The sequence below is a fragment of the Musa acuminata genome, chromosome BXJ3-11 (assembly GCF_036884655.1).
Source record: "Musa acuminata AAA Group cultivar baxijiao chromosome BXJ3-11, Cavendish_Baxijiao_AAA, whole genome shotgun sequence".
NCBI classification, from domain to species: Eukaryota; Viridiplantae; Streptophyta; class Magnoliopsida; order Zingiberales; family Musaceae; genus Musa; species Musa acuminata.
Window position 1 is genome coordinate 485540 of NC_088359.1, and position 12786 is coordinate 498325.

Consider the following 12786-nt stretch of genomic DNA (forward strand, 5'->3'; position numbering starts at 1 on the left):
TCCGCCTGTTTGGATTGTCGGTGACAGACTAATTAAATTACACCAACCCAAATGCTCCAACAAGATAGACTACTTCACCGATCAACTATTTTAACTTACCACTGACAAATTGATGATGAATCAATGACATTTGTTACCAGTGTCAACGCAACAAGAAAGTAACATAGGGCTTGAATACTCGATGATATACCTCTAATGAATGACAACCTTCGAGCAGAACAAAAGGAAGAAGAAGAAGAAGTAGTAGTTTAGGATTGATTATGTTGACTATATATGAAATCTAGAACCTTTAGTGTCCATTAATGAGCTATCAAGGTCTCGAAGCAGTGCAGGCCATCCAACTCCACTGCAAATCGGGCTGCCCTTCCACTGGCCTCCGAACTCTTCCTCGCCTTTCCTTCCTCCTCCTCCTCTCTCCTCTTCCCCATCGTCTTCCTCATGCTCTCTGTTTCTTGCTGCACTCCTCCCTCCTCCTGCTGCACACACACGGAAGAATTGCTTATCCTGCACTGTCTTGGCATTCACTATGAACAAAAGCAAACACTGGAACAGCTACGAGTGTCGATCCAAGGCAAGCTCACCTTGTTGTTGCGGAAGCCAAAATAACTAAGAGCCATTGCTGAGACAGAGGAACCACCATCGACCCCACCCATCTGATGACCAACTGCTGTTCTATAGCTCAATGAAGACTACGTTCTTAATGTTATAAGGACCCGAAAGGGGTCACCATTGGTAATAAGGAGAGGGCATTGGATAAGCTTATCCGTGTCTTCTTGGGTGGGCCGACACAAACAAGGCCACGTTTCGAGGGGAAACTGACCTATTGAAAGGGTGCTTCCATGGCTGCTTTGCCTCATGTTGCTCTTCCTCGATTGCAAGTTGAGCCATATATAGTAGGCTTAGATTTACAGTGAGCAGATCCTGGTCGGATTCGATCTCGAATCGAACTCGATGTTGAAGCTGCAGAAACACATGTCCAATATATATAGAAAGACCAGAGGGGACCACCCTTCAGGCATTAAGGCCAACATTACTGCTGTTTTAGCCACTACTGATGCAATGCGATCAGGATTTCACACAATTGAATGAATGAACAGCATCTGTCGAAATAGATGGGCTGTCTTTGGGAAGTTAAGTAGATACGGGTCGGCCCAATTATAACTCTGATTTGGGCACATAAATGGGCCTTGATGTTTGAAGCCCATTAATGACTAATACGAAACAAATCTCGCTCAGAAATCCAACGGTGCCGGGAGCAACGTTGAGAGTGATCAGAACCGCACAAGCTAGGGCACACCAAAGCTCCATTTTTCTGCTCAGCTACTATAAATATCGCACTCACGATCGAGCTCCAAACCCTATCTACTCTCCCTTCGCTGCCACTTCGTCGCCGCCGGGATGGGGCGCGTGATCCGGGCTCAGAGGAAGGGAGCGGGTTCGGTGTTCCGGTCGCACACGCACCACCGCAAGGGGCCGGCGCGGTTCCGGAGCCTCGACTTCGGCGAGCGCAATGGGTACCTCAAGGGCGTGGTGACCGAGATCATCCACGACCCCGGCCGCGGCGCCCCTCTCGCCCGCGTCACCTTCCGTCATCCCTTCCGGTACAAGCTCCAGAAGGAGCTGTTCATCGCCGCCGAGGGCATATACACCGGCCAGTTCATCTACTGCGGTCGCAAGGCCTCCCTCATGGTCGGCAACGTTCTCCCCCTTCGCTCCATCCCCGAGGGTGCTGTTGTCTGCAACGTCGAGCACCACGTCGGCGATCGCGGCGTCCTCGCCCGCGCCTCCGGCGATTACGCCATAGTCATCAGCCATAATCCTGACAATGGCACGTCGAGGTCCTACTTTGCCCCTTATCGATCCTTTTTTTAGTTCTTTGTTGTTTTGAGTTTCGGATCTGAAGCCCGAGGAAAAAGGAAATTTTTTTGTTTGATGATTCATGCTCTCGTTTGTGATTTTTCTGAATCAAATGGTTAGGTCCATCAGCTTATTGTAATATTTCCAACTTGACCTTTATAATGGATTTCTGTTGTGTTGTTATTTGGTATTATACGGTTTCAAATAGGAAGTCGATAAAGTAGGACATTTAGGTTTTCGTTGATTAAGATATTCAGATTTGTAATCTGACATTCTGAATCCTTCAGATGCAGATAGAATTGTTTGTTCAAAATTTACTTTTTGATCTTCTATTTTGTGGGTTGTGAATGTGGTTACAGTTAGGATAAGAGTAGTGTATTTGTCTTTTGTGTAGCATGTTTTAATATGATGTGATTAGTCTTTTATGTATATGAAAACTAGAATTGCTTAGATTATGATGTCAATGCCTCTCAGCTTGTGATAAATTTCAGCAAAAAATAGTGAGAAAGCAGAAGTTTTAACTTAGACATATGGTGAGAGAGGAAATAAGGTAGGAGAGGCAAGGGATGTAGATCGGAAAGGGATAGAGATACATATGAAAATAAGTGCAAGTTAAATTACTAAGAGAATTTGGGACCTTTAAATAGAGAAAGAATGATTATTGCTTCAGATACTTGTATAGAGATTTAAATGCAAATCTTTTAGTTGCTCTCGATTCCAATTTTGGGGGGCTTATTTTGGTTCCTGGTTTAGCTTTGCTTCTTTGCAATTAGTTTTTCTTCAACTTTGATGTTCGCTTGACAAGGAGAGAAGCATATGAAATCAACTATATCACAACCTGTAATATTAAAATGAAGAAGTTTAGTTTGTTGGTTTAGAAAAAACTAGGCTTGAAAGTTCTATAATTAAAGTATAGCCTGATCTTGACTTCACCTGCACTGTCTGGATAGATATGAAAAAAAGGATTAGGGAAATTTCTTACTCTTGCTTGTCAATAGGGAAATGTAATTATAATGCTTGTGGTCTTCACATTCCATTTGTGCATGTATGTTTATTCAGTAAATGTGTACAGTAAAAACACCATTGTTTGCTGAAGCTGTTGCTGTTTTTATTTTTTGATGGGTTTTATTGCCATATTTATTCTTGAATCAGTTCCCCAGATTCTAACTGTCCGGCAGCAATGACCATTCCTTTATTCTTGAGTGTGCCATCTTTTGCATCTGCTTTGCATATAATTTTTTTGACTTGAATATAGGGCGATTTCCCTAGAAAATCCATATATTTTGAGGATTGAAATGATTTTTCAATCCGTAACTCCTATTTTGCTTTTTGCCCAATAGCATCTTTAATTTTAACATATCCAAATTACCCCTGAAATTTTCCCGCTTATTATAGTGTTTTGACCTGTTACAATGTTTTTTTTGTGTTATACTTTGTTTTGATCACCATATGACCATAATAAAAACACTATAAACCCTATTTGAAAACATTGTAAATGAGCCAAATAAAATCAAAACACTACTAACCATTTGATATATCATACTATGATATATAGTGTCATAATGGTCTACAAGGAATAATAATTAAAAAGCACAATATGATGTCACTTATAGCATCTTTCAATAACATTTACAATGTTTTCCGTACATTAATAAAAATGTTATAAATGCCAAAGTTTGTCGTATCGCGACATGCCGCTCGATACGAGCGGTAAGTACCAATCCAATAGGGAGTCGGTATGGGTAGTACATACTAGTTTGTCGAGACATCCTATTGTATCGTGTCTCAGTATGTTGGTACGTATCATATCGACAATAGATTGGTACATCAGTGTAGATGGGTAAGATGGACCATGATAAATACTATTGAAAAACATTGTAAATGAGCCAAATGAAAACATTGTAACAGTCTAAAACTAGTATAAAAATGGGTGAAAAGATTTGGCAGAAAAATTAAGGGATATTTTTAAATTAAGGGTATTGTTTGGGAAAAAACAAAAGAGAGGGTATTGATTGGGAAATACTTAACATGTGAGTATCGTTTGGGAAATTGCCCTTGAATATATATATATATATATATATATATATATATATATATAATATCCTGGAGCTCACTGAAAGACTTGAGTGTTATGTTCTTTTTTATCTGAATTTTTTGTAGGATCAAGCTTCCATCCGGAGCCAAGAAGATTGTCCCAAGTAATTGCCGCGCCATGATTGGGCAGGTTGCTGGTGGTGGGAGAACTGAGAAGCCAATGCTCAAGGCTGGCAATGCATACCACAAGTTCAGGGTGAAGAGGAACTGCTGGCCTAAGGTTCGTGGTGTGGCCATGAACCCTGTGGAGCATCCTCACGGAGGAGGAAATCACCAGCACATTGGCCATGCTTCCACTGTTCGCCGTGATGCTCCTCCTGGGCAGAAGGTTGGTCTTATTGCTGCAAGGAGGACCGGTCGTCTACGGGGACAGGCTGCTGCCACTGCTGCAAAGGCTGAGAAGACTTCTTAGTTTGCTAGCAATAACAAGCGTATGGTACCTTGGTTTCATTTGATAGTATAATGGTGGTGACTTTTGTTAATGTTGTGCTGGACCCTTCTGGACTTTACTTTTAAATTTTGATCTGCTTCTTCGATTTGGATTTTGTGTTGTTGAAGTTGATAGAGTCATTGCCAGAACAGTTTTTTTTTAATTAATCTTGTTCATGAATTGGCTACTTTGATTTACATATAAGATGTTGGTTGAAGCACTAGGTTCATATATTATCTTGGTCCAAGAATCACACACTTGGAATAGGTTTTCTTGAAGGTGGATAAAAAAACTTTTCTTCCCCACAACTATTAGAAGTGAAGTGATACTGGTGGATGAGTGACATTAACATTGCCACAAAGCTCCCTTCAATCTCCTTTTTATGTATGTTGTGGATATCTTTTAAGTTCTTCCCGTCTTCCCCTTTTAATGAACAAAATGTGTTTCTGACTTGGTTTCCTCCTCACCGTTTAGGGGCGGGGCATATCTGATTAATAGTAGGTGGTTCTCTATAGATACAGGTTCTGAGCATTATTCGCTTCAGGAAGTTCACATTGAAATTTATATTTTATATATCAAAATAATTCATAAAATATGAGAATAATCCGTTTTGTTATTAATGAACTGTGAGTGTGAAAATGGATGATCGAAAGAATCAAAATTAATTAGTCATTCATTAAAGTTTAATTTGATTTAGGACGAGAATATATATATATATATATATATATATATATATATATATATATATATATATATATATCTTATGTGGAACAAAAGCTGGTTTATTTGAGTGAATTAATACTCGAGCGATACAACCATAAATGTTTTACAACCATAAACTAAGATTTTGACTCAACAATCATTTATTCAATACATTTTTACAAGGTTATTTTTATAAAGGGCTATTTTTAATTCATCCGTTTGGGGGAGGACTTAAGAGGATCACTGTGGGAAGATAATATTTCAGAAGCAAAAGCAATCAATTTCATTCTTAAAATGAAGTATTTAAACATGGAACTATCGAAAGGAGTTTGTGAGCAATAAAGCTCAAACTTCTCATGCACAAGCATTGTCTTCTTCGAGGCTTTCTTCTCTTTTCTTTTTCTCAACCGCCAACACCTCTTCCTAAGGCTGTAGATGGATAAAGCTGCTATTGGAGTCGAGGAAGAAGAGGCTGTAGATGGATGATAAAGAAGAATCTGATCTCTCAAGGTTAGTTGAAGGTTGGCTTCTTGATGTCTTCCTTGCTGACGAAGTTGTTGCAGGCTATTGGTGCTTCCTTGAGGTTGTGGAAACCTTGGTTTTATAGCTTTGGAGGAGAGGAGAGGTCTCTTTGCTTGGGTTGGACTCTCCTCAATTAGAGTCTCAACTCAACTTTCAATACTGAGTGCAACTCTCCCTTTAATCTAAGTCAAGCACAAATGAGTTCTTTGAGCTGATCGAATTTGAGTTTGGTTGGATCATATTAGGATCGAATCAGAGTTCATCTCAAACTCCAGTTGAATTGAATTTGATATTGATGGGGACCGTCAAGGTTTAAACGGAAGAGATGATGGTAAAAATACCTCATTGTGATTGAAATGATACATAAATAAGCATTTAATGAACATATTACCTTTAACTTAGGTTTAACTGTTTTGGACGAAGATGTATGTATTCAACATTGCAGGGGCAAATATGTAATTTTAGAAAAGAAATAAAAGAAAACATGGTCTCCGTCGACCACAAACACGAATGGGAACCGTTTTCTGACCGTCTTGCATTTAGGGCTTTCGGCCAATTGCGATCGCTTGCCGTCGCTCCTTCTTCCATCTCCGACCCATCTCTCTCTCTCTCTCTCTCTCTCTCTCTGCTACATATATCGGAGCTCGTCATGGCGATTCCAGGCCCTTACTCCGGAGTCAGCACCCTCGCCTTCGTACGTCTCCCTCTCTTTCTCTATTTCGCTCTATTTCCTTTTTCTCTGATCACCTATTCGAATTTGGTAGGTGGCTCGCACCTCGGCTGTCGCCTTCGGCCTTGTCTACGGTAGCATTAAGCTTTCCTATCTCCGGGTATTTGTGCTAGATCTCTCTTTCCCCTCTGATATTTGCTCTTTCGATGTGCATTTAGCTCCTACATCCGTGCTTTGTTGTCGTGACTACATTTGGCGCTGGTCACCGATTGTTTGTGGTATCAGATCCTGTTGCTTTATCCGGCTGATCTGCTTTCTCCGTGTGTGAAGGCTGATATCTACGATTCTGAGTCTCTTGATTTAGCGTACAGGACTTCTAGTGAGTGGGTCTGATGTAGCTTGGAGTCAGGGCTTAAATGAATCAATACATCAAAAACTCGTCTAATCCATGACAAGTTTGATATCTTTTGTAAAGTTGAATGCAAACATTGGATCATAGGTCATAGTGCTATACCAAAATTCGAATGTTTTCAGGGTTAAAAAAAGTTCAAAATTTGCTTAATACATATTTACTAGTAAATTCTGAAACTGTGATACTTGTGACATCCCGATTTAGTCTGACATTGGAAGTGGGAGGTTGATTGTGGTTAATATACAGGGCTAGATGGGTATCTTACGATTATCTTGAACTTGAGAATTTTGTGTCATCCAATATTGGACCTATCAAATTAATGTTTGGGTCTTTGCCCATTGAGCTGTGTGGTAGTGACACCTAATCTTGGTTATTTGAGATAGTGACTCATTGGCAGATTTTTTATTCTTTTTTTTTTGTGTTTCTACCACTTTGTGAAATTTTCTATTTCTTGTTCCCTTCCCTTTGGATTGTCCTTATGTTGTATGATGCTTGTTGCATAACATTTATGGTTAAAGTATATGACCTGTGGCATTTTGTGAAGTAATATTTACAAGCAATGCTTCACTTCAAAATTTGTGCAGCTACATGCTTTATTAAGGAGAATGTACCTGTGAAAGATGCCACTTAAAATCTTCAATATTGTCAGCCATTTAGTGTTTTCTATTGCTTTGCTCTGGGGAGGGATGAATCGGAATATCTAATCTTATAGTGTCGAGTGTTGCTCGTAAGCTAGTTTCGTTAAGTGATATTCCTTAAATTAAAAGAAAAGGCAGGGTTACTTCATTAACTTTTAGAATATCCATTTTCATAAAATGTGATCCTTGGTGGTAATGACTGATGTGTTTGCTAATCATAATCATAATCATAATAGATGCCCTTGAAGATATTTTGTAGAGCTGGTTGTTCTTATTGAAGATATTTTGTAGAGCTTGTTTAAAGATATGCATAAAAGATAACACATGTTGAATCTTTTTTGTATGTTTTATTCATATCTAATATCATTTTCCATTTGTTATGTAGACCAAAGCAAAGTCTCACAAGAAGGCTGATGCTAAAGGCCACCACTGAGGACAAGGATGTGTCCTGCTGTGGTTCCTGTTGATGGGTGTCCTTGAATCTTAATTGGCTTAAATTTTTGTTATTGTGAATCTCTCTGCAATCTGGTTCATGGTTTTCTTAGTCACTGTGACCACAATGTACCAGAAAAGGGAATGCCCTTTCGATTTTTGTTTGCAATAATCCATCTCTAGCTGTGACAGGTAAAATTTAACTTCCCTTTATTTCACATTAAATAAGCAAATGCAAAATCAGCTTGCTAACCACAGTCTGGTACTAGTTTTGGTTTGCGTGCTACATGCTTCTACTTCATGTTAAACATCTGGCAACAGCTCTTCCTGGTGTTCAGATCAAATACCTGCACAGGTAAACATTAATGTTCTTATCGTGATTATGTTTTAGCTAATTGGAACATTGTGCTTCCATCCATACTGTTGATGCTTGTCTAGGATGAAGTGGTGTGAAACCTCCCAACTAGATTTCTCAATAGAAACGCCTTCACAAGGATTAGTTGATTGAGAGCTTCGATGATTGTTTTGATAAAGAAGTCAATGTCATCAGCTGGACATAGTTTCTTTTAACTATACTACACTCACAATCAATGGCTAATTTCTTTCAGTGTATTAATTATTTGACAGTTTTTAGGGTACCCTACCCTAAGGTTACCTGAGCAGCCAAAAAACCCTGATTGTCACCTTGTCTCATGCGACCATAAATCCCTAGCACACTAGGGTTAGGAATCCCTATCCTTAAGTTTCATGATCCGAGTCTGATGAGCCAACTGGTCGATAATTTTATTTTGGTCCTTCAACCACGGATCAAAATACTTAAGCGAGAGTTAACATAGTACATTCATCATCAGGCTCATGTAAGTCAATCATACTCATTGTCCACTTCCCATATGGGACTAATGGGATGTTATAATATCCCTAACTCCAACTCAATTAGCTTAACGTCCTCGGGTAGCCCTCCCAAATATTAGGTCAGCTCTGATACCAAATGTTACGACATTAAGTAAAAATTAATATAATACACTCATCAAGTCCATATAAGTCAATCATACTTATTGTCCACTTTCCATGTGGGACTAATGGGATGTTACACTAAGGTTCGCAGCCAAAAAAATCCTGATCATCAATTTGTCCCATGCGACCCCTATCCCTAAGGTCCTCTCTGCTACTAAAAAACCTTGATGTCAGCTTATCCCATGTGACCATAAATCCCTAGCACTAGGGTCCCCTAGGCGGCTAGGAAATCGTTTCCTAGCCGCCTATTGTATTGATTCGTTACTAAATTTTGAACCAACTTCAGGTCCAACCCGGATCCGGACCGTTTCGCTTCTAACCGCTCCACGTCTTGATACCTGAATGCGACCCGATACTCGCATAATATGATAAGATATCGTGGCGGGTAGCCGGCGACGGACTTCACGTTTATAACCACCGCCAGTGCTCATTGGTGTCCATAAATAACAAAAAGCCACGGCCCCGACTCCGATGGGCGCCTCCGAATCTGTTCCCCGTAAACCGCACCAGGTTACTCTTCCCCCTTTGCCCCCTCTCCTCCTCTCTGGCGGAAACCTCTTCCCCTTCTCCATTCGTGCGATTGATCTCGTTTTTGTTGTTTCTTTAATCTCGTTTGTAGCCGATCGATGAGATCACCACCGTCTCCGAGAGGATCGAGGGCGTCGATCCCCTTCTGGAGCGCATCAAGTCCCTCAATATCGTAAGTCCGCGCTCTCTCCCGGACTTCTCCTCCTTTTCTTCCTCTTCCGATTTCTTACCTTCCTTCGATCGATCGATCTGTTTTACTGTCGATGCTGTTGGCAGGCGACGCCGCTGCTGAATTCGCTGCCTCCTTCCGAGATCAGCATATCCGACATTCTTGTCAGGAAACCCTCCTCATCCTCCTCAATTCAAGGTGAGCCTTTCTTGTGCTTGAAATGTTCGGCATAAGTTCCTTGTCTATTCCAGATCAAAACATCATGATTTGCTACAAATTTAGCTCTCTGAATGCACGAGTAGCTTTCATTAATGTAGCTGCACTTGGACCAAGATTTGAGTAGTTGACATTGTAGTATTTGTGTCTAAATTTGTTATTTTTAGATGCTCATGGAATCTCTCGATAATAGGTAATTTGAATCCGAAGGTTTTGTTGGAGCTCTTCTCTATGTATCGTGAGTGGCAGGAAGGGAAGGTCAAGAATATATGTGGAAAGCAGGTGCCATCTTAATGTTGTCTCTGGGGATACTTCTCAAATAGCATTATTTTAAAAGCTGTCACTAATTTAGACCTGCCAATGTACTACCGATGACATAGATAGATTTGTCTAAGGTAGTTCCCTGCACAAAGAATTAGGAGCACAACATCCGAATACCTGGAGTGAAACGATCATGAACATCTGGGGTTTCTTCACCTGTGCATCAAACTGGAACAAGATACTGTTGCTAATGCATGAGTTTCACGAAATACTTTTTTAGCAATTTTAATTGATAACAATAAGAATTATTCACCTTCATATAGATATTTCTGAAGCACATTTATATAAAAATGAGTCTAGGCTTCACAAAATATTTGTCTTTTTTTCCTTTTTCTTATAAATTGCAGTTATGCTTTTGATTTGGATATATTTGACTGGCAACTGCAAAGAAATTAAACTTCAGTTTTACCATGTACCATAGACTTCTACTATAATACTTCAATGTGGACTTATAGGTCTCTTTTCCTATCATTCTTCCTACATAAATGGTTAAACACTTGTGATATTCAGAATATTAGACATTTCCTAATGTCATGTGTACTACCATTTCATCAGTACCCAAGACATAATCACCACTTAGAAGCATCAATATCCTTCCATTGCAACCTTGAAGATTTCTTTTTATTTTCTTTTTAAACAAGTAAACTTGCAAGTGGTTTTACACAAGCACGAGCCTTGAAGGATTGCATGTCGCCATTTTTTGATCTAGAAAAACCAAATCAACATATTCATATTTTGGCAAAACACTTTTTGTTGCCGGTCTATCTAATTTTATACTTTATGAGTCATGACCTGAAATATGAATAGGATAAATTGATGCCCCTACTAAATAAGCCAATTTACAATGACAATGCAGTTTAGCTCAAGAACTCCATTCTATATATGATTAAAAAAAGACCTACATGATGTGTTCCATTATCTAGGTGTATGTCATATCATGGTTCATTTTACCGGTCCGTATCGGTATATCAATCGACTATCATTATGGTACATATCGAACCCTATCGGCATACTGACATATAGTACAATGAGATATATCGACAAATCGGCATGTATCGCCCATATTGGGTGGTACACCATGGTATAACAAACTTTGTGTCATATAAGTAGTCAATTGATGGACAACTCATAAAAATTAATATTAGTATGCTCGTTCAAAGTAAATCTAATTTAACAGCATTCTAATTGCATACATCAATTACAATTTTTTGGCATATAGGATAATTTATGAAATGATTCTTGTCATTTCTGGGTAAGGGAATGAAAGTGGTTTAAAATTCAGTCATGTGCATGAACACGAAATGTTTCATGAAGAAAAATGTGTCGCATGGGCTTGTTAAATCAACAAACTTGAAGTCCTTAATGTATATTTTTGCTAGTGTCTGAAACCATTACAACAACAATTGCAAGTCCCCTGCAAGCACAGTCTAGTTTTGGACGTAACAAAAAGGTTTTTCAGAGATGGATTGCACATTTGGTTTGTTTGGAGGATTTCTCTAGTACCTTTGTCTCATATTTCTTTGCTCGACTTGGATTTTCTCTCTTGTTTCTCTGTTATGTGTGTAGTATGACCATAATAACTTCATGATATAGCCATAATGATGTATGTATCAAGGGGTATATATTTCTTCGTGTTCATTTGAGATTTTTTCATGACTAAGCCTGGTGATACAATGAAAGATGTTTGAGTTTCCGGCGATTATGACATACTACAGGAAGAGATAGATAGCAAGATAGAAACTGCAGATGCTCTGGCTGTTAAGCTTCTTCAGCGTTTCAATTATTCAGTTTCAGCTATGAGATCGACTGCTCACGGTCTTGCCGAAGGTTACTCGCCCAACTTGTCTGATTATCTCATCCAAGAAAATTTACCAGATTCTATGATTACCGACCGATCTGTTACTTGTATGTCTTTATCGGGAAAGGAAAAGTACCATGTCTAGTTGATAATCTACAAAACACCAGTCTTTTCCAAGACCAGAAAAGATGGGACTGTTTTTGTTACTGATGTTTTAAGCGGACATTGCAGTGCAGAATTTACAGGTAGAAGTTGGCGAACTTAAAGGCAGACTTACGGAGGTGATGAGCAATTGTGATGCATTATGCAAGAGAATTGCGGCAGAAGGAGTAGAGTCGAGTCACTTGGCTCATCTGTGAATTCGACGTTCTCAGCCAACAATATGGAGGTACGGTCCGTTCAACACACGTGTGGTTTGAACAACAAAGCCCACGAATAATAGATAAGCTGTAGTTAGCATCGAAATTTGTAAAGGCAAACTGAATCCCTTTCTCCATCATGTTTTTGAAGAACTGTACCGTCCGTCATCTGCATCAATAAAAGTCATTCTTATAATATGACTTTATAAAAGAATCTAGGAACATAAATATGAAATATTTCTTTTTGAACTCTGTTATTAACGTTAATAAGTTTCTTTGCTCTTTGAGGATAGCGATGGACATCAACTCTGATCCGATGACAAGCTGGTCCTCTTTCCGAACACCCATCAACAACAGCCTGCCAAAGCTGCAACGGACGTTGCTCCACCCAGGAGCTTCACTTCGCCTTCAGCTAGCATCAACTAGAAAAACTCCAGTGCTCTTCCAGGTGATGACAATCTGTTTTAGCATTCTGTCGGCCTAAGCAACCACATTTCACACACGTCCACCACCAATGCACTCCCTCCCCAGTACTACATCTGAATATAATGCGTGGTGCAGCCAAGTTCACATTTACTATGATGCAGCAGCAAGGCCATAACGCACGTATCCACTTGTTTGACA

The 12786-nt window shown here is 39.5% G+C and overlaps 2 protein-coding genes and 1 long non-coding RNA gene across 7 annotated transcripts; 2 read left to right on the forward strand and 1 right to left on the reverse strand.

Annotated features, from left to right (window-relative positions):
* Positions 1–73: 73 nt before the first annotated feature.
* Positions 74–933, reverse strand: LOC135653134 (uncharacterized). Its single transcript, XR_010502332.1, has 2 exons — positions 582–933; positions 74–476 (listed from the first exon to the last, which is right to left on the reverse strand). It is a non-coding gene; the product is annotated as an uncharacterized LOC135653134 (long non-coding RNA).
* A 410-nt stretch (positions 934–1343) lies between these two features.
* LOC135653193 (large ribosomal subunit protein uL2-like) lies at positions 1344–4561 on the forward strand. Its single transcript, XM_065174851.1, has 2 exons — positions 1344–1838; positions 4018–4561. The coding sequence occupies exons 1-2, from the start codon at positions 1399–1401 to the stop codon at positions 4361–4363; spliced, it is 786 nt and encodes a 261-aa protein (XP_065030923.1). The 5' UTR covers positions 1344–1398; the 3' UTR covers positions 4364–4561.
* A 1536-nt stretch (positions 4562–6097) lies between these two features.
* Positions 6098–12734, forward strand: LOC103970075 (uncharacterized). 5 transcript variants are annotated; one of them, XR_010502258.1, is made up of 11 exons: positions 6098–6299; positions 6370–6435; positions 7711–7949; positions 8027–8112; positions 9058–9281; positions 9391–9471; positions 9576–9666; positions 9878–9966; positions 11721–11832; positions 12040–12191; positions 12456–12734. XR_010502258.1 is itself a non-coding variant. In XM_065174257.1 (11 exons), exons 5-10 carry the CDS (start codon positions 9243–9245, stop codon positions 12160–12162), a joined length of 540 nt encoding a protein of 179 aa, XP_065030329.1. In that variant the 5' UTR covers positions 6098–6299; positions 6370–6435; positions 7711–7949; positions 8027–8112; positions 9058–9242; the 3' UTR covers positions 12163–12191; positions 12451–12734. The 5 variants fall into 5 exon arrangements, 3 of the variants coding, with proteins under 3 accessions (XP_065030329.1, XP_065030328.1, XP_065030330.1); XM_065174257.1 differs by having other exon boundaries at positions 12035–12191; positions 12451–12734; XM_065174256.1 differs by having other exon boundaries at positions 12035–12191.
* The last annotated feature ends 52 nt before the right edge of the window (positions 12735–12786 follow it).